Source organism: Nansenia antarctica, assembly GCF_963989245.1.
Source record: "Nansenia antarctica genome assembly, chromosome: 9".
Lineage (NCBI taxonomy): Eukaryota > Metazoa > Chordata > Actinopteri > Argentiniformes > Microstomatidae > Nansenia > Nansenia antarctica.
This window is the reverse complement of record NC_137679.1, coordinates 15,947,821-15,973,724: the sequence shown is the minus strand read 5'-3', so window position 1 is coordinate 15,973,724 and position 25,904 is coordinate 15,947,821. Positions and strand designations below refer to the sequence as shown.

Genomic DNA, 25,904 nt, shown 5'->3' with positions numbered 1-25,904 from the left:
TATCATTCGATGTTAAAATGCAAGTGTACGTGCTGCATGATGTGTACTGTAGATAATTTTTAACACTGTTCGCAATAGCATCTGGAAATGAACTTATTCTGGCTGTGTTAGTTACTTACCAGAAAGTGACAAGTGAAAGTTGAAGACATCTCCTACGATTTTCACGGTCATACAATGGTCATGAACATAATGTATTCTGCCAACATTTTCAACTACGTAATGTAAACTCTAAACTTGACCATTCTGTTCCTCTGCTGTTCTAGACTCCCTCACGTACTCACACCTACACACTACACGTACAGACCACAGGCATGGACAGTTCCCTGGCCTTCCTACTGTCCTCTCTCCTGGCGTTGTTTACTGTGGGGAACGGAGCCTCCTTGTCATTGAACGTTGTGAGGACCAAAGTAAAAGACCTGGCTCAGATCATGTTGGCCAGGATACAGAAACACAGCGATGAGGTAAGTGCATGCACCTCTCAGTGTCTAAGTTACACATGCAGCCAGACGTGCAGACGTATTCTACATGACATAGAAGTGTATCCTTCTGAGCTGTATGTGTCATTGCATCTACTGTATAGTGGCATGACCACCGTGAAGAATCAACAACAGTTGCAGACATAAAGCGTACATTCATTGCATAGATTACTGTCACTCGCAACTGTGCTGTGACTGTACTTGCATGCCATGCAAATGGCATAGGTTGCTTCGGATATCAATCTCTGTGGCTCTTTTGGGGGTCTAGGTCAAGGTTTTACTATACTATATATATTCTGTGATAAATCACTTTTTAAAAAGCATTATGAAATCACATTTGATTGATTGATTGATTGATTGATTGATTGATACATCTCCTCTCTGTCCCTCCAGATGGCGATATCTCCTGGCCTGGTGATCGGGGGGCTGGACACTGTCTTCCCTGAGGCCCCTGTGGACCAGCCTTTAGAGGGTCTCTCCTCCATGGTGGAACTCCTGGGCGTCTACCAGGAGGGGCTGCGCTCCCTGCCCCCGCACGAGCTCACCCAGCTGAGGGAGGAGGTCTCCTATCTGAGGGTCCTACTGGAGAACTTGAGGGTGGTGCACTGCCTGGGTCAGAGCCAGAAGCAGAGGGAACGGGGTCCGCTGGAGGAATATCTAAAGAGTCACAAAGAGAGGTTTAATCTGAGCGTGATCCCTGTAGCTCTGACGTCACTCAAGGGCTTCCTCAGTCAGCTTCTGTCCAACCTGGATCAGATCAGAACCTGCTGAAGAGGATCGGTCGCCGTCCACTCTTTTCCAATGAGTGATTGAACTGAGGTCTGATTTAGACCTGTTGAACAAGAGTCTACACAACTGACTGACACTGAGTGACTGAACTCAGTCCAGCTTGGGAGCTGCTGAGCATGTCGAATGTATGTTCACATTTTAGATGAGCACTCATTACCCCTCTCCCCCCCTTAAGTTATTTTGTCTTTTTATATTGTATGTTTTCAAAAACGTTGCTTCTACCTTGAAATATTTATTCTCATGAGGAAGAAAATAACTCAGTATTTTGTATCATTTTTTAAAAATATGTTTAATAGGAAATAGATCCAAGCTGTATACAGTAAACCAAATGTTGAAGACTGATGTGATAATGTGACATTATTTATTCTTTTTTTTTCCATTTTTTATTTCTAACCAAGGAACTGAGAAACACACCAGACTGTAGAGATCTCTTAGTTGATAGTTGACACCTTTCTTTGATTGATTCGATCAGTCCAGTCAGCCAACCCTTGCCTGCTAGGCAAATAATGTGCTGAGCAATTGACAACATGTGATCACACACACACACACACACACACACACACACACGCAGAATCAGCTGAGTAATCATGCCTACTCCAGAGGGGACGTGACGGTGTGGTGTGATGTCATGCTCACAGGGTTTCCTGAAACCCAGGACGACCCGTGCCAGTAAAGCAGATGTTTCTCTTTGAGCAGAGAAGGAAAGGGAAAACATACGTGGGTGTGGGGCGTGGGTGTTTATGTCTCTCTGCGTTGCATCATAGTTTGGTAGGATGATCTGGATCTGTTTGTGCCAATTTATCTATCTAGTGCAATATGAACTGCTTCTTTGGATCATAATACCATTCACCATATCCCTATTTATACTGAATATTTTTGTACAACATTTGTTCTGTAACCATTTAATATGAGATGTGTATGGACACATGTATTTAAATAAAACAATTTGCTTTTCTATCCTGACTTTGTTTCACACTATCAAAAAAAGTTAAAAGCACATGTTGACTGAAGAGTGGGAGGCCTGAACAAGACATAAAGACCTAACACAATAAGCAAACATAATCAAAGTCAGCCTTGTGTGTTGAAGCAGGCTATGTGTTTATGTATGTATGTGGGTGGGTGTGTTTGTGTATGAGATCCAGAAAGAAACTTAAAAGGGGCAGCTACTGAATGACCTCAATCACAGAAGACGGCTCAATAACAACACTATACTTGTGTAGCCTATTTCATACATACAGTTGCAAGAAAAAGTATGTGAACCCTTTGGAATTACCTGGATTTCTGCATAAATTGTGTAACATCATTCATCATTAGCTCTACAATCGCACACAGGCTGGTGGGCCAAGGACGATTTCTACAGTGGATGACCAAAGAATGCTCACTATAATTAAGAAAAATCCCAAAACAGCTGTTGCACAGATTAGAACACTCTCCAGGAGCAGAATGTCACCAGCTGAATTACAGAGGCTTCACTGCAAGGTGTAAACCACTAGTCATCCTCAAAAGGATGGTCAAATTACAGATCGTCAGTTTGCTAAAATAAATACCTAAACAGCATGCAAATGTCTGGAAGTCTTGACAGATAAGACCGATATTATGTACCAGAGTGATTGCAAGTGGAACGTTTGGAGAAAAAAGGATCTGTCCAAGATTTACAGCATACCACCTCATCTGTGAAAGATGGTGGAGGGGGTGCTATGGTTTGGGCCCAAACACATTGCCATAGCAACTAGGGAGTTTTTCAGGTCCAAAAGGAGGAAAGTTCTTGACTGGCCAAGATTGAAATCCAATTAAAGGTGCATTTAATTTCCGAATGATAATATTTTAGGCAAAAATACATTAGATACAACTGAAGAGGGCTGCAATACAGGCCTAGCAGGGCATTACCAGAGAAGATACCCAGCGTCTGGTGGGGTCAATGAGTTATTGCATGTAAAGGATGCGACCGAATACTAAACATGACTACTTTATTTGGATATTATATGGTACTTTTTAATACTTTTGGAGCCCTAAAATAGGGGGAGGATGTTTTAAAAATGTACGTTCTAAATGGTGACACCCACTGGAAAAATAAACCCATTGTGTTAAAGCTGAGAATCTCTACTTTGGCCCCATAGTAATTGTTTGATTTCAAACTGCTGGAGTATAGAGCTAAAATGCTTCCTTTTTCTAATACTTATGGAGGGCACTAGCTCCCTGCAATCTGACGAACAGTGTGTACGAGAGCTGCATTTGCAACTTAAGTTGAGTTTCTCTGAAGCTGGCAGTAGGGCTGTAACGGTACACAGGGGCAGCTGTGGCGCAGGAGGTAGAGTCGGCGTCTAATGATCCTCCCTTCCATAATTTGGATTCCACCGCTACCATGTGAAGAGAAACAGCTCCATACCATGGTGCTTTCACCTCCAAACTTCAATGTCGGTATGGTATTTCTCAGATAATATGCAGACATTTCTCCTCCAAACATGGCACGTTGCATCGTTGCTGAAAAGTTAGATTTCTCTCCAAATGTTCTGCTTCAACATGCCTATTCTTCAGTAGTGGAGTCTTCCAGGGTGATCATGAATGGAGACGGTGGTGGCGGAGGAGCGCATTGCCTGCTTTCTTTGTGACAACCGCTGCTTCCTGGTTTTTCTGGAGCTCAGCTTGAGTGGTCTGTGGCTCTTGAGCTACTCTTCGGACTAACTTTCTGACTGCCCGGTCAGACATCTTGCGAGGAGCTCCTGTGTGTGGCCGGTTGATGATCCTGACACTTGCAGATAATGGCCCCAATGGTGCTTATAGGTACGTTTCATAGTTGAGAAATCTGTTAGTAACCAGTACCATTACTACGCTGCTCAACAATCTTGTTGTGAATGTCTTGGGAGAGCTCTTTGCCTCTACCCATCATGAAATGTTTCTTGCAAGAAAGCTTGTTGACAAATGGTTTGTTTACTTGCATTCAGTGGTGGGAAACACTCTTTCAAAGAGTGGAAGTACTTACCCACCAACATGCACTAACCCAGCTGATTCTAATTAGCACAGGTAGAACTCATTAGTGGCATAAGCTGGTTTAGTGCATTCTCTTACTGTGTTTCCTGTATCAATCCACTTTATTGCACATAGCTTTTTTTTATGGATTGGAATGTTTCAATTTCTTTAGCTGGGTAGTTTTATTGAGTTCATACCAATGTCTGGTCTAAATTTCATGTGAATAGCTGCAATGGAAATATGTTGAATTAAAATTAAAATAAAAACACTATTACAATGAAAGACAAGAAAGACAAGTTCTTTGTACATTATGTAATAAAAACGTCAGTCATTTACAATAATGAAAGCTCTTGTTTTCTTAACATTATTCTCCATTAATTCACAGATAAACAAACTAACAGCACAAAATAAAATAACATGGTAATATGAGTAGCATTCTTTTTGTACTGTGATGGAGGAACTAATGATGTATAAAGTGAAGTTACAAACATCTTTTTACACAGTTAATGTGTGAAACACCACATCACAAGCAATCCTCATGAAGCTCAACATGTCAACTGTTCAACAAGAAATGAGAATGGGTTTTCTCTTTCTCACACACACTCACGCACCCGCAAGCACCCACAGGCACCCAGACACACACACACACACACGCACACACACACACACACGCACACACACACACACAATTAACTATCGAACCACTTGTTCCTCTTGACAGCTGCACCAGGCTTGCTGCCGCCCATCAGTTTCTTCTTGTACTGCTCCACCAGATTGTCAAAGCGGTCATCCTCCCTGTTCCTGGACCGCTTCTTGCCTGCTTTACCTTTAGCACTCTAGGAAACACACAACACAGAGTCAGTCAGTATCAAGCAGCTCATAGGTTCACTATCAGATGACAACACAAGGCAAGGCTAATATCTGACAACATTTCTGCTGCTAACAACAACAGGTTCATTAGGAACTATTGGCCTCAGAATAAATAAAGATTCAGATTGTCTTGAGTTTTGGTCTGGGTTGTGTGCTGTTGTGACTGGTTGCTGTTTTGTGTGTGTTCCATGAGTGTGCGTGTGTGTGTGTGTGTGTGTGTGTGTGTGTGTGTGAGCATATACCTGTGGTTTGGGCTGTGTAGGTTTCTCCAGTGACTGTCCTAGTCGATCCTTCCTGCTTGGCCGGTTCTTGGGCTTAGGGGGCAGTATCTGCGGCTTCCCCTTATCCCGCAGTCTACACACACACACATTTTAAATGCTTTATTTATGTCCACATACATGTACAATTCTAAAGGACATAAATACTAACAGTGCATTTTGATATCATGGAAACAATCTGTTACAGTAATGCTGAGCCAACAAACAGTTCTGCCACACACGGGATGTTATTTAAACCAGATGATACCAGTGGGTTGACAGATAAAGTATCAATACTGTAAAACAGACAGTATCCAGCTTATGGGTACAGGAAGCACCGCCTTCTCCATATTGAGCGGCTACCAATAACAGCGGATATTGAGCAATATTTTGCTAACTGTTTGGCCCTTCTCTTGGGTAGACCAGCCATTTGAAGGCCTCTAACAACAGACTTATGAACATGGCCCAAGCTGCCAAATATGAAAACTAAAAGTTTTGTAGCCCAGTTGTGATAATGGCCTGCTCCAGCTGTTGGTATTTTAAGATTTTGGTTAAAAAGGCTTTCTCTAGGCCAGCGGTTCCCAACCTTTTAGGACTCACGGCCCACTTTACAGATATATCCAGTATTCGCGGCCCACTCAGCCGTGTGCGCGATTTTTTTCTCTCGCATGAAACGCGCACGAGCGCTCAAAACAACGACGTAATTTGACCAAAAACTAGAGGGAGCGTGGCCAAAAAATAACAAATAAATAGCGGTTAAACCATTAAAGCCGAGCGGCGATGTTTTATATAGCAGGTGATCAAATACCAAGATCGTAAATGTTGTATGTGTTCAATATTTACGACCAAACATCCTTATGTGTGTGGGCAACTCCCGACTCCCTACTAGGGTTGCCAGATGGGCTCGGGTTTTTTGGGTGGAATTAGCGGTTTTAAACTGTGGTTAGGGTGGAAAATGTCGATCCCATCTGGCAACCCTGTTCGCGAGTCCGGGATGGAATGTAGCCAATCAAGAAGCGAGCTGACTTCTTCTTTTCGGATGGAAATATCGGCGCACACCACACACAATACGATCATGGCTGTTCAATCCAAGATTTTTTATCTTTTTAAAATTAAAACGTTTTTGTAAAAAAAAAACGTCAATAAAACATTTTTTTTGCCCATGATTTGGCGGCCCACTTGCAGTACTCTCCCATGGCCCATAGGTTGGGAACCGCTGCTCTAGGCTATGGTCAAAGGTGCAGCCAACACACACGGCGGCTCTACCTACTGCGCCACAGTCGCCCCCTCATGATGCATGAGTGGTGTAAAGTGTGTTTGTCTTTACCTGATCTTGGGGCCACGATGGGAGGGGAAGGTGAGGGTTGTTCTTCGTTTCTTGCCGTCCTGCAGTTCAACGTGTTCCACCTCAGGAGTTGACTGGAACCCTGAAAACTGCCCGCCCTGCTTCTGTGTCTGTGCCTTTGTCTGTGCCGGTGCCGTCGTCTGTATCTGTGTCTTTGCTTGCGCGGGAATCACTAGAAAGCCATGTCAGAGAGGACATCAGTGAGATGAGGGATGGGGGTGAGAGAAGAGGAGAGAGGGAAAGAGTAGGAGGAGGAGTTTGACAAAACGAACAACATTGTCAGAATAGACGAGCCAAAAAAAAAATCTTCTGGTGTCAGGATTAGGGTTAGGTAGGGTTGGGCGAGCGACTACACGATCGTATTGTCCTGTGGTCACCCTCTGAAGTGTGTGTGTGTGTGTGTCTGTGTCTGTGTGGTAGCATTTACCATTACTTCAGAAAGACAACTCTTAAACGCATCATCAAATGGGATTTTCTCCTCGTTTTAAATGGCATCATGTGTATTGATATGACCATTGAAAAGAGAACTTTTTATTTATTTAAAGGAGTTGCCAAAGCATAAGAGTGCCATACCTCTGTCCTTCCCGGCATGGCTTGACGGTGATGGCTGTGTCGATGCCTTCGCTGGCCCTGTAGCCGCAGCGCCCCCCTGAGGTTTGGCCACGCCCCCCTGAGGTCTCGCCACGCCCTTCTGAGGTCCCTGAGGTCTCGTCTCGCCGTTCTGAGGTCCCTGAGGTCTCGCCACGCCCTTCTGAGGTCCCGCCACACCGTTCTGAGGTTCTTCGGGCTGCTGATTGGCCTCGACCTTCGCACGTCCTCTCTGGAAACGCTCCTTGAAACCACAGATATTGAAACATTTAATTATACATCTAAAATCATCATCATCATCATCATCATCATCAGTAGGCCTTTTTAGGAGAGACATCGAATGCCGAGGTCCCCGAAGCTACTCTCAGCTGTTAGTCTGTCTTTTGGAGTCTCTTAGTGACTCTGTAAGTGAACTTAATAACAAGGTTTCACCTTGCTTTGCTGTTGCCGCAATTCTTTCATCTTCAGCTTCCTGCCGTCCTCCAGAGAGAACTCCACGATTGGCCTCTGTGGATGACACACACACACACACCACCCCTCTCAATAACACATTCTCATTGGCTTACTCAGAATACCAGTCAATATTGACGAGACGCCTTGGTCGCCAAACCAAACACGTCACACTATTTTCAATAACAAGTTTTCATCACCTCAACACAAAGCTCCATTCCATTCCATTCCACACACACACGGAAACACACACAGAAACACACACAGAAACACACACACACACACACCTTGGTTGGGCCATAGATGTCAGGGTTGTTGTTGAGGTGACGAAGTGTCTTCAGAGCGTGCTCGTGGTCCTGGAACTGAACGAAGCCGTAACCCAGTGACCGACCCGACACCTGCCCCTTCTCTGGCTTCTTGTCATACATCACCCTGCACTGGAGGAGGGAAGGAGGGAGGGAGGGTGGGAGGGACGGTGAAGAGAAACAGACATGAGGCAACTGCAGATGCTGAACAGCAGCGCCCCCTAGTGGCCACTCAAACACTTGACCCAGCTAGTAATGACTGATGGATGACTCAGTCAGAGTCACCTGTGTTTAGTCCTACCAACACACCTTTTGGGTTGTCATAGCAACTCACTCTAGGCTGACCTGTATTTTTGTTTCACTAGCTGATATTGTTGATGTTGATATTTTTTGTGACAGTGAGAGTTGCTGAACATTTAGATTAAATTTGTGAATATATAGACATACAATTGTAGCCCTGGGAGCAAGTTGCAAAAAAAATAAAATAATCCACTATGTTGTCAACATTCCATCATTAATTTTTTATGGGGGTTTTTTCTCCACAAAAAGTCCAATAGTGTTTGTGTGTGTGTGTGTGTGTGTGTGTGGGGGGAGGGGGGGGTCACCACCCTGCACCCCCTTGTGGGAGGAGTAGCCGGTGCAAACTTTGCTATAATAATAAATAAATAATAATATATATATATATGTACAATAACAATAAGTGTTGCTTGCTACTGCAAGCACACTTAATAATAACAAATTAAAAACAGTAGTGTGTCTGTGTGTCTTACCTCTGAGATTCGGGCCTCCCTGCCCCCCCCTGCGGCTTTGAGACAGAGTTTCCTCAGCTGCTTGACGTCCACAGACTTGGGCAGGTTATGAACACACAGACGAGTCTTCGACACGAACACGCTGATGCTCCTAAGCTTGGTCCTCTTTAGTTCCTCAAACTAAACACACACACACGGGTGGGGAGACAATGAACATTTCTACAACAAACCCCCCCAAAAAAGACAAATGAATCGAGCGACCGTTGCATTGGTGCTGGCGTGAGTAATGGACTCACTCTGAGTCTCTTGGCCATGTCTGCTGCGGGCACACCCTCCGCTGACTTGGTTCCTGCTCGGATCACTAAGACGGAGGGAGGACGGGGGAAAGAGAAGGAGAAAGAGAGCAAGAGAGAGTGAGAGAGAAGAGAGGGAGGGGAAGAGAGAAAGGAGGGTTGTTACTCACATGGCTCTATAGTGAGGTTCACAGTGCTGGTGGGTGGGTAAAGTGAGCAGAGGGGGAGAGAGGTAGAAAGGACAGTGGTGACTCACATCCCTCCCTGGCCAGGTACATGTTCCTGGTGCCTGTCTGAACTTTCACTTTCTTGTCCTTCAGCTTGACGGCGTCGTCTCTGCTCACCGCTGCGACCACGTTCAGCTTCCTCCCATCCACGCGGACACCACCGGTCTGACACACACACGCGCACACACACACACACACACACACACACACACACACACACACACACACACGCGCACGCACACACACGCACACACACACACGCACAGGAGGGACAAAATGAGTTACACACATGTGCAGCACACCACTGTTTTGGGGTGATTGGGAGACAGGTGTTTGGAAAAGTAAAACCCCTCATCATAGTTCTGTTCGGTGCCTCACCTCCGATTCATCCTCCGATGCTGCGATGCATCTCTGGGCAGCTTCTTTGGACTTGTACTGCGCAAATGCGACACCTGGCCAGATACAAACACACACCGATCAGCAAGCCGTGTTAAACCTATATCCTCCTGAGACGTAGACATGTCAGTGGGGGGGAGACAGTGTGTTTAACCGCGGTGTTTCTGACGGACCTTTGGAGTGTTCCGTGTCCGGGTGGAGACAAATCTTGATGTAATTGAGTTCCCCGAACTGCAGTAGACCCTGCTCCAGGCCCTCCTCTTCGGTGTCAAATGACAGGTTCCTGAAGGTGGGAGGAAGAAGGAGCCATCAGCAAATCTGGAACTGATCTTGGTCCCTGTAGTGTTTCTCTCATATATTTGTTTACGGTTATTCTTTTTAGGAGTGGGGTAGTCCCACTCTCGTTTATTTCCATTTCCATTTGTTTTTATTGGACAGAGACTGTAGAGAGAGACAGGAAGTAAGGAGGAGAAAGCAGGGCAAGGGCCCGTATTCGAACCCATGCGGACATGGGCATGTGTGCACTGTAGGCCATGGTGCTAGACCACTGGACAACCCCAGGCCGACCCTGTAGTGCTTTAAACACTGAGGGTAGAGGTGAGGAATGGAGGGGGGGCGGGGGGTGATAGGAGCAGCTGACCTGATGAAGATGGTCTTGCCCTGGTTGATGTCTGAGGGAAGGATCATCTTCTTCTTCTTCTTGGTTGGACGATCTAGAGGGAGAGAGAAGTTAGGCACATTTAAAAGAAGAGCATGAACTTCAATGATATCGCTAGAGTAAAGCAGGGCTAGATCCAGAGGAAAAGTCATACCTGAGTCATCATCTTCATCATCATCATCATCATCATCTTCGTCATCAGACCCAAGATCACTTTGGTCATCATCATCATCATCTGCATCCTGGGACTCTGCATCCTGCTCCTCCTCTTCCTCACTCTCCTCTTCTGACTGGCTGTCTGCCTTCTGTTCAACTGGCTTGGAGCTCGCTCTGTAGAGAGAGGGGTCGTTAAAAAAATTAGGTAAACACAAGGGGCCATGGGACCTAATATCAAGACTGACTCAATTCATCTAAATCACGTGATTCAAGTTTCACGAAAAGTATATGCACAACTGGAGGTTTACTTTTTCTTTTTCTTTGGAGGAGTTACTGCTTTCTTTATAGGTTTAACTTCTTCTTCCTCCTCCTCCTCCTCCTCGTTCTGCTCCTCTTCTTCATCCTCCTCCTCCTCTTTTTCCTTTTTTTTTTGCTTCCTGGTGCCTGTCTGAACTTTCACTTTCTTGTCCTTCGGCTTGACGGCGTCGTCTCCGCTCGAGTCACTCTTAGGAGCCGGTTTCTCCGCTACAACCGTTTCCTCTTTCTTAGGTCCTGTGTGCACACCGGAACACAACCATCAACTCGGTGACAATACAGGACCACCTCCACATCCCTGAACATCAGGCCAGGCCTCGTCCAAAGAGCCCTTCGACACCGGATGATGAACCACATTAAAAGTCAACCAAACTTTGTTAATGCCGTCAGAACTAGTTACCCGATTTGGCGGGTGGCTGCGTAGCAACAAATTTGTCTTTCGCTACGGCCCAGTCCACAGCGACCTGCCTTCCTGAGGGAGAGAGCACAGAGATGGGGAAATTACTTCATTCCATCGTACATATTCATTGTATTCTGTATAGCTTTTCGAGCCAGAGGTAGATTTTCTTTCGGTTTCTGAGATCAGAAAACAACTACTACGGTTGGACTACGTCGAGGGAGCTATGAATGAAAAGCACTTGCTTGAACCCCCCTAAAAATAGAGTGTAGGCCAGTTCCACACTCACACAGGACAGGTAGAGGAGATATGTCACACTGACCTTTGATCTCCTTCAGGTTTAGGCCGTTCAGCGCCTTTCCTGCCTCCAGCACATTCTTGAACTGGACAAATGCAAACCCTCGCATCTTCCCATCTGAACGCACAGCGGATCAAAAAGACAAAAAGAAAGACAGGAGCGGTGAACCACCAAACGGAACACAGGCTAGAACTTCAGAAAAGCTGTTGCCTTTCCTTATGCCATTGGCCACAGGATAACAGTGATGGTGTACTTTTGGGCGGTGATGTCTTTACCTGGTTTAAGAGGGATGTTGGCCTCAAGGACGGTTCCAAACTTAGCAAAGGCTTGCTTCAGATCATCTTCTGAGCACTGCAGGAACATAAGGCAAGGCAGAATTATGCACCACAAATTGCAGAGGAGGGGGGGGGGGATAGAGAAAGAATGTGTGTGTGTGTGTGTGTGTGTGTGTGTGTGTGTGTGTGTGTGTGTGTGTGTGTGTGTGTGTATGAATGTGGCAGTAATACCTTAAAACTCAGATTTCTGATGATCAGTCTGGCTTTCCTTCTGTTGTTATTTTTTATTCCTTTAGATTTGGGTTCTTTTGGAGTGGCTATCTCCTTGGAGGCTGACTCCTTGGATGCAGGCTCCTTGGATGCTGGCTCTTTGGACGCTGGCTCCTTGGACGCTGGCTCCTTGGACGCTGGCTCCTTGGATGCTGGCTCCTTGGATGCTGAACAGGAAAACACCACATGAATGACTGATCATGGCACCAACTGAAACATTGTGGATTCCTCAGTACCAGTGGAGGTAGAATCACAACGATGCCCACCTCCACCAGCCTCCCCTATTCTGTACATACACGTACTACAGCCTATAAAGGTGATCTCTGTCTAATCCATACCGCCTTTTTTTTTCTTGTCGTATATTTTCTTCTTGGCCACGGACACGGCGATCCTCTGTCCGTCGTAGTCGTTCACCTCTTTCACAGCGCGATGCGCGTCCTCCGCCATGGAGTAGGTGACGTATCCGATCCCCCGACATTTCTCTGCAGCTGGAAGTAAACCGAGGTCATATAGAGGATTTCCTGTGAGTCATTAGCCAACAAACTTGACAATAAAACAACGTCCTAGGCCAGAATACACATGTATGGAGTATGGATGTGTGTAGTAGGTAGGCTTCACCCCGTGGCCCATAGCCAAGAACTGGCTGCAGGCATGAAAATGGGTCGGGGGGAGAATGTAGGTAGGTCATTGGATTCAAAACGGCGAATTTCGCCGAAAGGTGAGCGATTATCATGCCTGTGGCTGGTAGATGAAACATGCTCGGGGTAGCAGCGCTCACCTTTTTCCTTGACAACAAAGCAATGCTTCACTGGGCCAATTTCGGAGAAGATCTCTTCGAGTCGGGCGTTCGAAGCAGATGCTGGCAAACTCCGAACGAACACAGTCAGAGCTGTCATGGCTCGATCTGTCATTCAACTCGCTTACTGGGAATCCAAAGTTTAGACTGAGCACGCTAAGCGAGCTAGCTAACCAGCCTAGTCTATTACGTCCAAGTGCCACAACAGTAACGTGTGAGATTGGCACACGCGAAATGATACACTATTATTCACAACAATAACTCACCCTCTATAAATAGTTAATGTATCGCGATCGCCGGACAATATCTAACAGGCAAGAAGACATGACAACCGCTGGATGATAAACACACGTTTTCTCCACAGGGCCGCCATCTTTGAAATGCAGAGGAAGTGAGGAAGTTGTCCTCCGTCCATGTGCGTCCTGCAGCCCGAGATGAGAAAAGTCAACAATAGTGACAGTGCTGCCTCTAGTGGTACTGGGATGACACGACAAGTCTATAGCTTACATTAGCTTCAGAATGACAGTATGTTTTGAAAAGTCATGTTGATACCACCACCACCACACAATGTCATCATATAGGTTCATATGGTTTCAGCAATGGTTACGAGGGTGATTACATTTGCTCTGTCAAACCCCAGGCGGTTGTCTGGAGACAAAGTACAGAATGGGCCTTTTTAAAATATATAATTGGAAAGAAGCAGACAATGTACTTTAAAATGTCACAAAACATCTCATCATCATCATCATCATCAAGTAACTGGCAGAACTGACAAAAATATTTTAAACATGTTTTATGTTTCAATCAAATCTTGAATTATGCATGTTATCTCAAATTAGGATTTACCCCCCTGAATACACCCCATTACAGCTCACATCTCAAACATATTCAGAGGTACATCAATCCAATAGGCTTTTATTATTATTTATGGATATTTTTTTTGCCCAGCCACCACCACCACCACATAAGTGTATGTATGTTCCACCCAGGTCTGCATTAAGCCCTTTCCTGTCAGGATGCTCCAAATATAGTCACATGGATCAAGGCAACCATCGCTGCGGGTCGCACAGCTCATCGTCCTCACAGTAGAAGACCAGGGCTGGAGCTGTGACCGGGCCACTGGCGGACTCAAGGGGGGGCAGGGGGGGCGACCGCCCCTCCTGGTGCCCCCACGGTTGAAAAACGTCCCGCTTAAGTGCCCTTTTGAGTGGCAAAAATGCCCTTTTGAGTGGCGAAAATGAGAGGATGTGCCCTATTGGTGCCCCTCCAATGGTGTAAACTTGACCATGTGCCCCCACCGTTGAAAAACGTTGCACTAAAGTGCCCTTTTGAGAGGCATTAGAGGATGTGCCCTATTGGCTGCCCTTCCAATGGTCTAAACATGACCATGTGCACTGATGGGGTCCCATGTTGTGCAGTAGGTGCCCTTTTTTTCTTTTCGCCCCTGCCCTTCAAACAGTCTGAGTCCGCCACTGCCTGAAACCACATAACATGTGCATGATTTATTGAAAGAAAATGTAGAAAGGCAGGTTCTATTTCCATTGATCCCCTGCTACACCGTGACACCACACATTTCCAGTAGGATGACTCTGCAGAGACAGAGAACCAACAGCGGTTTCAGACCAGCAGGTTTACACCAGCAAGTCTAGCCAGCTAGTTCATTGCACCAGCACCACCTAGCAAATTGGATGACCTTATTGCACCCAAAATATTAAAGGCTTATTGCACCCAAATACTACTTTCTGTCTTAGTGTTAAAGGTTTATTGCACCCAAAATATTACTTTGTCGAACTACTAATCGTTTTAAAGCTTTATTCCACCCAAATGCTTACAATGTCTTACAATTCAACTTGGATGCTCAGAGTTGCATTTTGGACAATGTGTTCAATTAGGATAATTAGCTCATTATTGATTCCTGTAAAATGTTCAGCGTGGTTAAAAAGATAGACATAGGTTTTTAGCATAAATGCAGCTGTTTTATTATGTTGATGATCATGGTTGTTCTACCATGACAGAGCATTGATGTCTTTTCCATCGCTGTCCATCAATGGCACCTAAAGCCTGGTACAGACATAAAGATAATCTGGCCGATTTTGGCCCGATTTCCCCCCTTCCAAGCAAGGATAGCATACGCCTGATTATCGGATGGCTCTAAAGATTATCCTACAAGATTATCCTGTGGTGTGAGATGTGTTAAGAGTCAATTTCTCCCGACAATCTGCTCGGAAAATGGTCTGGGCCGACGATCGTAAATATGAAACGTGTTCAATATTTACGCTAAAAAATCCTCTTGTGTGTGGGCAGAACAGACAACTCCTGACTCCGATTGTGACGTGGAATGGAATGTAGCCAATCAAGAAGCGAGCTGACTGACGCGTCTTCTTCTTTTCGTTCTTCTGCACTTTATTTACCCTGTCGCACATGGTGCCTCGTACAGGTTAGTCAGGGTACTACTACCAGTGGCGGCTCGCCCCCACCTTCACTTCCTAGTTCCCCACCTTCACTTCCTAGTTGCGATTTGTAAAAGTTTTTTTTTTAAATAAACATTGTTTATTCACAAAATGCGGCTGATATTCTGTCGGCGCCTATCAGCATTCATTAAAAATCCTCCAATACAATAAACATTTTATCTGTGTGTGTGTAAAATTCACTGTTAAAATACATAGGGGGAGGCGTCGGGGCGCCGGTCAATGCCAGTCTATGGCAGGCCGAATACTTTTCGCTTACACGTGAGCTGTAGCAGCGCTCCAATTGGCTGTGTCTATTTCTAGGCCGGGGCGCAAAAATGTGCGTCCTGATTAACCGGTTGTATTGCAGACAATGCATTATGCTGAGGACTTCCGACTTCCGGTTTTCCGGACTTCCGGGCTTCCGGAGTATTTTAAATGAACATTCGTAATGTCTGTCTCTGATGTTCATGGTCAATTAAATCAGCCTATTTTGTGCAACTAATAATGTTCCCGCTAATGGGTTAACCGAGCAGCCGGGCAAGCCGAGCAGCCGGGCAAAAATAATCTATTGCCTCTAAAATCACCACGAACAGAACGGCGGAGGTACGGGTAAACACGGCTCATGTTGGTGTCCTCAAAGGTAAGAGCTGTTTTTCTTTAACTCAACTGATAGCATTACCTTGCTGTTGTTGTTTACCGAATGCTCCATCTGACTGTCACACTCAGTGGTGTAGTCTAGTTTTTTCTAGTGGGTATACTGTGATTTTGCCCTCCCAGTCAGAGCGACACCTGTCCCGTAGCGACACCCCATACGCACCACCACACTCACTTATGCATACAGTATGCATCTACACCAGTGTTTGCTGCCTTGGGGGGGGGGGGTGGCATGGACTGTACTTGTACATCAAGCTGCCTCACGCTACAGAAACAGGAGATAGGCTCCTGCCCCCTAAGGGCCGTTAGGCTCGAGAACCATCGGTTCTCAAGGCTACTTACGTGGTCTTGACTACATGTCCACTTTCTCACCTGGTTCTTGCTCTCTCTCTCTCTGGTGTGCCGACACCATCCTGCTCTCTCTCCTTCTCTCCCTCTCTATCCTCCTCTCTCCCTCTTTTGCTGTCACCCAAAAGGCAAATATAACAACCAGAGTATTTATAATTTAATAAGAGGTATACATTGAATTCATATAAAATCATAACATCATTCTAATTGAATATTGGGTTGCTGTGGGCAATAGAGTCAGATGCTGTCTTTAATTACTCTCTCACCTGTAAGAAAATCGTATGTCCAACTACAAAAAACAGACATTTCCAATGAGTGAGGGTTTGTTCCAATGCTTCAATCCACTGTCCATGTACTGTAAATATGCCATTATGGTATTACCATAAAGCCCAATTCTAGCAGAATAAGAAAGATTGTATATCTACTTTAAGTAAAATAATAAAGTGCCTCCAGTTAGCTCTTTAGCTGGCATGTGTGCAGCAGACTAGCTCATCTAATCACCTCTGAGCTAGCTAGCTAGCTTGCTAGTTCTTTGACACTATTATTCACACCATGAAACTATAATCAGACACTTGAATGAATGAATGAATGAATGAATTAATGAATGAATGAATGAATCGTCTTTATTGTCATTGCTACAGTACAGGTACCAAACAACGAAATTTAGGAGGGGTGGCTCCCCTGGTGTTAGGAAAGGGGAAAAAACACTTTTAAAAAAATCACAAGAAGGGAAGGAGCTGGTTTACATAAATAAAGGCTATGTACACTATCCACTATACTATACTGTACAGATAGACGACTAGGGTTGTCATATTGCACAATAGTGTTATTGCACATTTATTTAAAGTGTCGCAGTTTGCAGGCTTGAAATGTACATATTTGTGCCTCAGCACTACACCTGATTTTTTCAGTCCAGCTGGCTGGCGAAATGAGGGAGTGCTTCGCCAACCAATCAGGTAGCGGTATTGCCCTGCCTCCCCCTACCATCCTAGGTTTCGCAAATTCGCGGCCCGCCCCTCTGTAGGGGAAATACTGAGACTAGCATTCTGAACGACTGGTTATGTGATAACAAACATGTCAGAAAGTTCGAAGTAAGTGCTTCGTAACACAGGTCTACGGGGTGAATTTTATGAATGAAAGTGAAAGTTCTGTCACAAAACGCCGTTACGTATCCTCGCGCATTTTCTAGTGGGTATACGCAAATCCTTGGCCTTTCCTAGTGGGTATACGGCGTAGTCCTGCGTATCACGTAGACTACACCACTGGTCACACTGTGATTGTACTTGTGTAAACAGTAACACAGACGGGGTGAATTTCATGAATGAAAGTGAAAGTTCTGTCACAAAACGCCATTACGTATCCTCACACATGTTTAAGTGGGTATTGCATGGGTAAAGTGAAATTACGTTTTCGTTTTTTTCGTTTTTTCGTTTTTTTCGAAATTCGTTTTTTGCGCTGCGTGCGAAAGAGGACCCCCCCGCCACTAATGTGAAAAATCCTGGAGGAAACACTGCTGTGCCCCACCCAAAATGTTTACCACCAGCTGCCACTGGTTCAAACCCTAACCCTAACCCCCCCCCCAGTTTGAGAGACAAAAGAGACAAAAGACAAAGACCGTTTGAAGACAAAAGATCTTCAATCATATACATTTGACCAAGAACAATTTGTTTAAAGAAGTAGAAGATATGGCTAACTCCAAATTAAGTTCAGTCTGTCAATGCTTTAATTATATATACAAGTATGTGTGCTTGTATTGTGAATATTGTAAATTCGGTGTAAATATAAATAAATACTGTATATATAATTTGCTTATGTCACGCAAATCTTTTAATTGCTACACGAGTGTGTGTGTGTGTGTGTGTGTGTGTGTGTGTGTGTGTGTGTGTGTGTGTGTGTGTGTATGTATGTATCTTGTTAATTAGCCTATGACAGATAAATAGGCAAAAATGTAAATAAAATGTGCTGACCATAGTCTTTACAATGGAAAGCTGCTATTTACACACAACAGCCACTAGTTATTTACACACTAATTCGCCTGCCTCCTGCACAGAAAAACTGCAAAATAGCTTTATACTAGCTTATCCTGATGTCATTTTGAAAATGTAAGGATACTTGGTGGCAGAACGCACATATCTAGGAAAAGTCATGAAAGGATCCTGAAATTTGATCGAGTGCAAAGATATAAACACATTTTTACTCACATCCATGGCTGTTCTAGTGTTAAAGGCATAATCAGGAACATAGAGACCTGCTAGCGCTAGGATACACAATAGCAGTGTTTCCCCTACCATTGCCTTGGGGGGGCGGGCCGCCCTCCCAACGGAACCCCCCGCCCCCCCAAGAAAGAGGAATTATTACTGACGGAGACACCAAACATCTGACAAGCAGGCTAAAATATGCACGTTTTTTAAACGCACCGAACCCGAATCTGGCGAGTGGCAAGCCCATAGGCTCGTTGGTAACGTTAGTCCGCCGTAGTCTCGCATAGCTGCATAGGGGGTAGTGGTGGTCGACTCTAGTGGATAGTGAGTTGGACTTGTGATCGGAAGGTTGTGAGTTCAAATCCCACCTGAAACCACACCACTACTAGTGTGCCCTTGAGTAAGGCACTTAGCCCTCAGTTACTCCAGGGGGAATGTCCCTGTAATTCGTAATTGTAAATCGCTTTGGATTAAAAGCGTCTGCTAAATGGCAAAATTAAAATTAAAATTAAATTAAATTAAAATTAATTAATTAATTAATTAGCCAGACCTATCTCCACACTTCGCGCTGTGCCAGCGCTGGAGAATAATACAGGATTTTGCGCTAGTGTGCGCGCAAGACGCGAGACTTTTTGCCGGCTGTGATGTCTGCAGATTGAAAGTAAGCAAGTTGAAACGTTAGCAAATATAATTGCTGAGTGTTCTGACAGAGAAAGTTGGTTAAAATTGGTCGTTATTATCGTGACTAGAAAGTGACTGACTATAGTTCCATAGTGTAAATAGTGTCAAAGAACTAGCAAGCTAGCTAGCTCAGAGGTGATGAGATGAGCTAGTCTCCTTGCACACTTGCCAGCTAAAGAGCTAACTGGAGGCACTTTATTATTTTACTTAAAGTAGATATACTATCTTTCTTATTCTGCTTGAGTTGGGCTTCATAGACTCACCCTCACTCTCCACTTTTAAATCCCACCTCAAACCCTACCTGTTCTCCCACGCATACAACCTCCCCTACCCCTAACCATCTCCCCTATCCCTGCCTCCCCCCCTGGACATGCATACAACCTCCCCTACCCCTAACCATCTCCCCTAACCCTGCCAACCCCCCCCCCCCCCCCCCCCCCCCCCTCTGGACATTGCTGTGTTAATTGTTCCCTGTTCGTTAACTCCCTGTGTTCTATGTGCTCATGTGTTCACCTATTTTTCCTCGGGCCACTAATGCCAGCATGAATCCAGGGGTATATCTGTAATCATTATTATATTTATAGGGGCATATCTGATTATGAACACCTGAACTAAGAGTTAGGGAACAGACTTATTCAGCCATGAGTTGATGATTAACTCAAGATGGTAAAGTCTCTCTGATCAAGGTTAGAACTCGACTAGAGTCACTCCATTCTGGGTTCCCAGATTAGAACGAGGCAGACTGTAGAAAGCAGTGGGCGACAACCATTCACAAAAGGTAAGTGCAAATGTTTGTTTCATGTTTGTTTCATGTTTGTTGTATGTGTGTTGTATGTGTGTTGTATGTGTGTTTTATGTGTGTTGTATGTGTGTTGTATGTGTGTTGTACGTGTGTTTTATGTGTGTTGTATGTGTGTTGTATGTGTGTTGTATGTGTGTTGTATGTGTGTTTCATGTGTGTTTTATGTGTGTAACCCCGTAGTTGTGCTGTTACCTGTCTTGGTCAGGATGCTCTTGTAAAAGAGATTTTTAATCTCAATGAGTTTTTATTCCTGGTTAAATATAAAGCAAATGTTCTCATGGGGCTTCTGTGAGTTTGCAGCTGTACTTATGGTATATTGATAATGTACATCATTGCTCCAACTGCTGTATTTGATCAGGAATGACTAAGATTCAGTGTAAACAAGGAGAGAGAGAGCGGGAGAGAGAGGGAGGGAGGGAGGGGGAGAGAGAGAGAGAGAGAGAGAGAGAGAGAGAGAGAGGGAGGGAGGGAGAGAGAGAGAGAGAGAGAGAGAGAGAGAGAGAGAGAGAGAGAGAGAGAGAGAGAGAGAGAGAGAGAGAGAGGGAGGGAGGGTGAGAGAGAGAGAATGTGAACATTTAATCTCATGGTAATCTGAGAGGTCCATAGGCTACTATACATCTGGGAAGGTGATAGGATAATGCAGACAGATGCTAGGCAGTCTTCCCATGTTCTGTAGGCATACAGGAGACCTTTAGAGCAGCCAGTCATTAGATCAGCTGAGGTAAGGGCCAAGGTTCTGATGTAACAGTACAGAAATGTAGGGTGGCAAATTCCCAAGAAGCAGCTTATAAATAAACAGATACCAATGCCTAGCACTTATGCATGTCTACATGAGGGTCATCAGGGTCCATCAGGGTCAACCATTTCAAAAGGTTTTGATTCAAAGTTTTAAATGGTTTTAATGTCATCTCCCATGTGTAGTTACGTAACTGAAAGTCAAGACAGGTGAAATGGGAACATAACCACACCTTAGCAACAAACACCGTAACAACTTTGTCCTTTGAGAGTCTCAGAGTACAAGTATCTTGGTATCTGGATTGATCATAAACTTTAATTTAAGTATCATATTGATAACCTTGTCAGCAGTGTAAGTGTTCTTTTATGATCAGAATGATGTCATGTGTATTGTGTGGTGCAGAAACGTCAATGGAACATCCAATCCAAGCACCCACTCTTATGGTGCATCAGACTGTTGTTGTAAGTAAGTAAGTAAGTAAGTAAATGTTATTTATAAAGCACCTTTCAAAACGAAGTTACAAAGTGCTGTACAGTGGACATCACATAAAAACAATCAGGTAAAAACAAGTTCACATAGGGCACATAAGGGCATAAGAGCAATAAAACAACAAGAGATAAAACAAAACAATGACCTATAGAAGTGGGTCAGGTGAAAATATCATAGAATAAAGTGCAAACAAAACAGGTGTGTTTTTAACAAGTTCTTAAAACAATTAACAGATTGAGCATTCTTTATCGACACTGGGAGGGCGTTCCACAGTGTGGGAGCCACTACTACAAAAGCTCGGTCACCCTTGGTTCTGAGGTTGGTCGAGGGTATGACCAGGAGGCCCTTGTCCGAGGACCTGAGAGATCTCACATTGGGCTTTGCCTGTAATAATTCCGAGATATAGAGAGGGGCCAGCCCGTGTAATGCCTTATAAGTTATTAAAAGGATTTTAAAATCAATTCTGGATTTAACGGGTAGCCAGTGAAGAGCGGCCAAAACCGGGGTTATATGAGCTCTGCGATGTGTGTTAGTGAGAATTCTGGCAGCTGTGTTTTGTACTAATTGTAGTCGGTTAATAGAAGAGCGGCTAAGGATAGAGTAGAGTCCGTTACAGTAGTCTAGAGGTGAGGAGATAAATGCGTGCATCATTTTTTCGAGGTCTTGAGAAGTAAGGATTGGTTTGATTTTTGCGATATTGCGAAGATGGTAGAAACATGACTGTGTGACCTTTTTTACATGGTATTCAAAATTCAAGTGGCTATCAAAAAAGACTCCCAGATTTTTGGCGGTGTTACTTACATTGGATGCCAATGAACCGAGGGACCGCCGAATTTCATTCGAGGTACTCTCAGGGCCTATAACTAGTATCTCAGTTTTATCTGCATTTAACTGTAGGAAGTTTTGTGCCATCCAATTATTTATTCCAGCAATACAGTCATGTAAGATGGTGAGTTTGCTGAGATCACTTGGTTTAAAAGAAACATATAAAACGCCTACAGAGCCCACAGGTCCACAGAGGACGCCATAGCGACGACTCTCCACGCCACTCTATCCCACCTGGAGAGGGGAAACAGCTACGCGAGACTGCTCTTCGTGGACTTCAGCTCCGCCTTTAACACCATCCTTCCAGACAGGCTAGTGACCAAACTACTAGACCTGGGTCTATCACACTCTATATGTGCGTGGATCAAGGACTTCCTGACCAACCGCCCCCAGAGGGTGCGGGTGGGCCCCCACACCTCCACAGCCCTCAGCCTCAGCACTGGGTCACCCCAGGGCTGCGTGCTAAGCCCCATCCTCTACAACCTCTACACCCACGACTTCACCCCCATCCACCCCAGCAACTACATCGTAAAGTTTGCAGACGACACCACCGTGGTGGGATGTATCTCGGGGGGGGACGAGGCGGCGTACAGGGATGAGGTAGAGCAATTGAGCAAGCTGTGCAAGGTAAACAACCTGCTGCTAAACATGTCAAAGACCCAGGAACTCATCGTAGACTACAGGAGGAAAAAGTCCGAGATCCTGCCCCTGCTCATCGACGGAGAGAGCGTAGAGATGGTCTCAAACCTCCGTTTCCTGGGACACATCATACGGGATGACCTGGCCTGGAAGGACAACACTAAAGGCACCATCAAGAGGGCACAACAGCGGCTATACACCCTGAGATGCCTCAAGAAACAACACAGCAAGCAGGAGATGCTGGTGGCCTTCTACCACGGCGCAGTGGAGAGCATCCTCACCTTCGGCATCTCCAACTGGTACCACAGCTGCACGGCAGCGGAGAGAAACGATCTACAGAGAGTCGTGAGAACAGCACAGGGGATCACCGGCGCCACCCTCCCCTCTCTGGAGAAGCTGTACGAAACACGCTGTCTCAGGAGGGCCTCCAAGATCTCCAAGGACCCGACCCACCCTGGGCACGAACACTTTGTCAAGCTGCCCTCGAACAGGAGGTACAGGACCCCGGCCGCTAAGACAAACAGACTGAAGAACTGCTTCTACCACAGGGCCGTCAAGGCCCTGAACACAGAAAAGGCCTAAGTTCTGGGCCCAGGACAAGTCCGGACGGATTGTAATGGCAGCTAGTGCTGAGGCACAAACATGTACATTTTCAAGCCTGCAAACTGTGACACTTTAAAAAAATGTGAAAAAATACTTTCTTGTGCAATATGACAACCCTAGTTGACTATCTGTGCAGTATAGTGGATTGTGTACATAGCCTCTATTGATGTAAACCAGCTCTTTATCTTCTTGTGATTTTATGCATCTATGCTTTTTCCAAAATGTGTTTCTTTTTCCTTTCTTAAACACCAGGGGAGCCTCCCCTCCTAAATTTCGTTGTTTGGTACCTGTACTGTAACAATGACAAATAAAGTCTATCTATCTATCTATAATTGCGTATCATCTGCATAACAGTGATAGGATATGCCATCAAAACTATTAATAAGAGCACCAAGGGGTAACATGTAGAGGGAGAACAGGATTGGACCAAGGATTGAACCCTGGGGGACCCCACAGGCCAAGGGAGATGTGGAGGAGACATAGCTGTCGATAGAGACAGCCACACTTCTCCCTGACAGATAGGACGAAAACCATTTCAGAGCTACCCCATCTAAACCCACCCACTGTTGGAGCCTATTTAAAAGGATGTCGTGGTCAATAGTGTCAAATGCTGCGCTTAAGTCAAGCAGCAGCAGCACTGAGCACTCTCCGACATCAGCCCTCATAATGATGTCACTCGACACTCTAAGAAGTGCAGTCTCGGTGCTGTGCTTCTGACGGAAGCCAGACTGAAATTTATCAAACAACTTGTTATTGTCAAGAAATTGTAAAAGTTGGTTACAAACAACTTTTTCCAGGACCTTCGAAATTAATGGGAGTTTGGAGATTGGCCGGTAATTACTGTGGACTAGGGGATCAAGGCAGGGCTTGACGCTTACCTTTTCCCCAGGTAGCACTGTGCTACCATGTTGAAAAATTTAGTAGCACACCAAGAATTTCAGTAGCACAATGAAAATTGTGCAATTTTCGTCAACAACAACAAATTATCATAATCATAACATATCAAAATGATCATAACCGGCTCTTGGCCGTAATAAAAATGGAGACTCACACAATGTAAAGGGGAAGTAAGAATATTAATTTCAGTTGGCCCACAGTTCGGTATGAACCTCGGTTTTTGGGTCAGGGTTCACGGTTCGTGTTTTCTTTTATTTTTTAAATGCTACTATTTATTTACAAACGTACTTTATTTTGCTTATACTTATGGAACTTTAACATTTAGACACATTCCAGAATATGACTGGTAAATTGTATCATATAAATATATATAAACAAAACACTTTCAAATGTAAAAAAATTACATAAACACTTTCAAATGTGACGTGTTGTGGATTGGAACTACGGATCATAAGCTTTCAAATGATGTGTCATACATTGAAATCCGAAAAAAGATGAAGTTAGAGTAATTTGAATGTTGTTAGACGTCAGGCACATATAGGGTTAACCTCTTTGTAATGAAACCGGAAGCAGACGCTGCTAGCAGCTAGCGGCTAACAAAACACAGCGCTACGAACTATGAGAGCTGTATCCCATATACCCATTATGCGCATATAGGACTCGCGTGAAGCATTTCTGCGACACGCGTTTCTGTTCACTGTTTTCATTCCCTCATCGCTTATACACATAAGTTTGACTGCGCATGACAGTAGTTCAGCTGTCTTTTAGTCGCACTGGTGCGATTGAATGTATTTCCAAGTCGCACAGAAATATATTCACTCGCAAATGCGACCAAAACAGTCGCACTGTCGAGCCCTGCAAGGCCTGTTTTTTTCAGGAGAGGTTGGATGATGGCATGTTTGAAATGATCTGGCACACACCCAGAGGATATGGAACTGTTAATAATAGACAAAATGTAGGGACTGAGGCTATTGAAGACAGCTTTTAAAAGTGAGGTTGGGATGGTGTCAACAGGACTAGAGGAGGGGTTCATGAGTGAGATAATTGGGGTAAGATCATCTAAGAAGATAATGTTGAACTGGCGTAGCGAGGGAGCTGGAGGAGGCTGGTCGACAATGATGATGTTTGGAGGTGTTATCTTGGATCTTATATTGTTAACTTTATCTAGAAAAATGTATAAGAATAGTTCACAGTCATTATCAGAGTAGACAGGAACTGGGGGAGGAGGTGGATTAACCAGGGTGTTTATAACTGCAAAAAGAGCTTTAGGCTTATTCTTATTAAGGTGGATCAGGTTGGAGAAATATATGGTTCTTGCATCCTCAACTTTTAGGTTGAAAGAGGTGAGGAGTTCCTTCATGTGAATGAAGTGAACTGTCCCCTTAGTTTTCTTCCACCGCCGTTCAACTATTCTGCACTCTCTTTTTAGGTTGCGGATGTCATCATTTATCCATGGGGATGAGTTAGCTGCACTGAGACATTTATTTTTTGTTCTGAGGGGGGCAACTATTTCTAGGGCAGACAAACAGAGGTGATTAAAATGGTGGACCAGGCCATTTGTGTCAGTTGACACTGTCACATCATTACTGAGGTCTGCGAAGGCAGAGGAAATTTGAGAGCAGAGGAGCTGTTGAGTGTACGGGAGCTGACTGACCGTTTGCTTGGTAGGGACTCAGCAATAAAATCAATATTAAAAGTAATA

At 44.7% G+C, this 25,904-nt stretch overlaps 2 protein-coding genes across 3 annotated transcripts; one reads left to right on the top strand and one right to left on the bottom strand.

The window, feature by feature from the left end:
* Positions 1 to 311: 311 nt before the first annotated feature.
* Positions 312 to 1,247, top strand: lepa (leptin a; the record flags this gene model as incomplete). Its single annotated transcript, XM_080539550.1, has 2 exons — positions 312 to 461; positions 870 to 1,247. The coding sequence occupies 2 exons, from the start codon at positions 312 to 314 to the stop codon at positions 1,245 to 1,247; spliced, it is 528 nt and encodes a 175-aa protein (XP_080395676.1).
* A 3,316-nt stretch (positions 1,248 to 4,563) lies between these two features.
* Positions 4,564 to 13,233, bottom strand: rbm28 (RNA binding motif protein 28). Of its 2 annotated transcripts, none has more exons than XM_080538756.1 (20): positions 12,860 to 13,233; positions 12,420 to 12,569; positions 12,043 to 12,248; positions 11,812 to 11,887; positions 11,561 to 11,653; positions 11,242 to 11,313; positions 10,835 to 11,078; positions 10,525 to 10,700; positions 10,353 to 10,425; positions 9,886 to 9,995; positions 9,695 to 9,768; positions 9,346 to 9,481; positions 9,093 to 9,157; positions 8,818 to 8,976; positions 8,030 to 8,179; positions 7,725 to 7,799; positions 7,278 to 7,536; positions 6,687 to 6,876; positions 5,345 to 5,456; positions 4,564 to 5,068 (listed from the first exon to the last, which is right to left on the bottom strand). In XM_080538756.1, the coding sequence occupies exons 1-20, from the start codon at positions 12,990 to 12,992 to the stop codon at positions 4,922 to 4,924; spliced, it is 2,700 nt and encodes an 899-aa protein (XP_080394882.1). In that variant the 5' UTR covers positions 12,993 to 13,233; the 3' UTR covers positions 4,564 to 4,921. The 2 variants fall into 2 exon arrangements, with proteins under 2 accessions (XP_080394882.1, XP_080394883.1); XM_080538757.1 differs by having other exon boundaries at positions 4,939 to 5,068; positions 5,345 to 5,431.
* Between the last annotated feature and the right edge of the window lie 12,671 nt (positions 13,234 to 25,904).

What these genes read in the sequence shown, in the direction of transcription:
- rbm28 (XM_080538756.1), bottom strand. Translation starts at nt 12,992, where the DNA reads ATGACAGATCGAGCCATGACAGCTCTGACTGTGTTCGTTCGGAGTTTG. An exon ending in AAACCTGAAGGAGATCAAAG is followed by an intron (nt 11,314 to 11,560) that starts GTCAGTGTGACA and finishes TCTCTCCCTCAG; the next exon opens with GAAGGCAGGTCGCTGTGGAC. An exon ending in ACATGGCCAAGAGACTCAGA is followed by an intron (nt 8,977 to 9,092) that starts GTGAGTCCATTA and finishes GTGTGTGTTTAG; the next exon opens with TTTGAGGAACTAAAGAGGAC.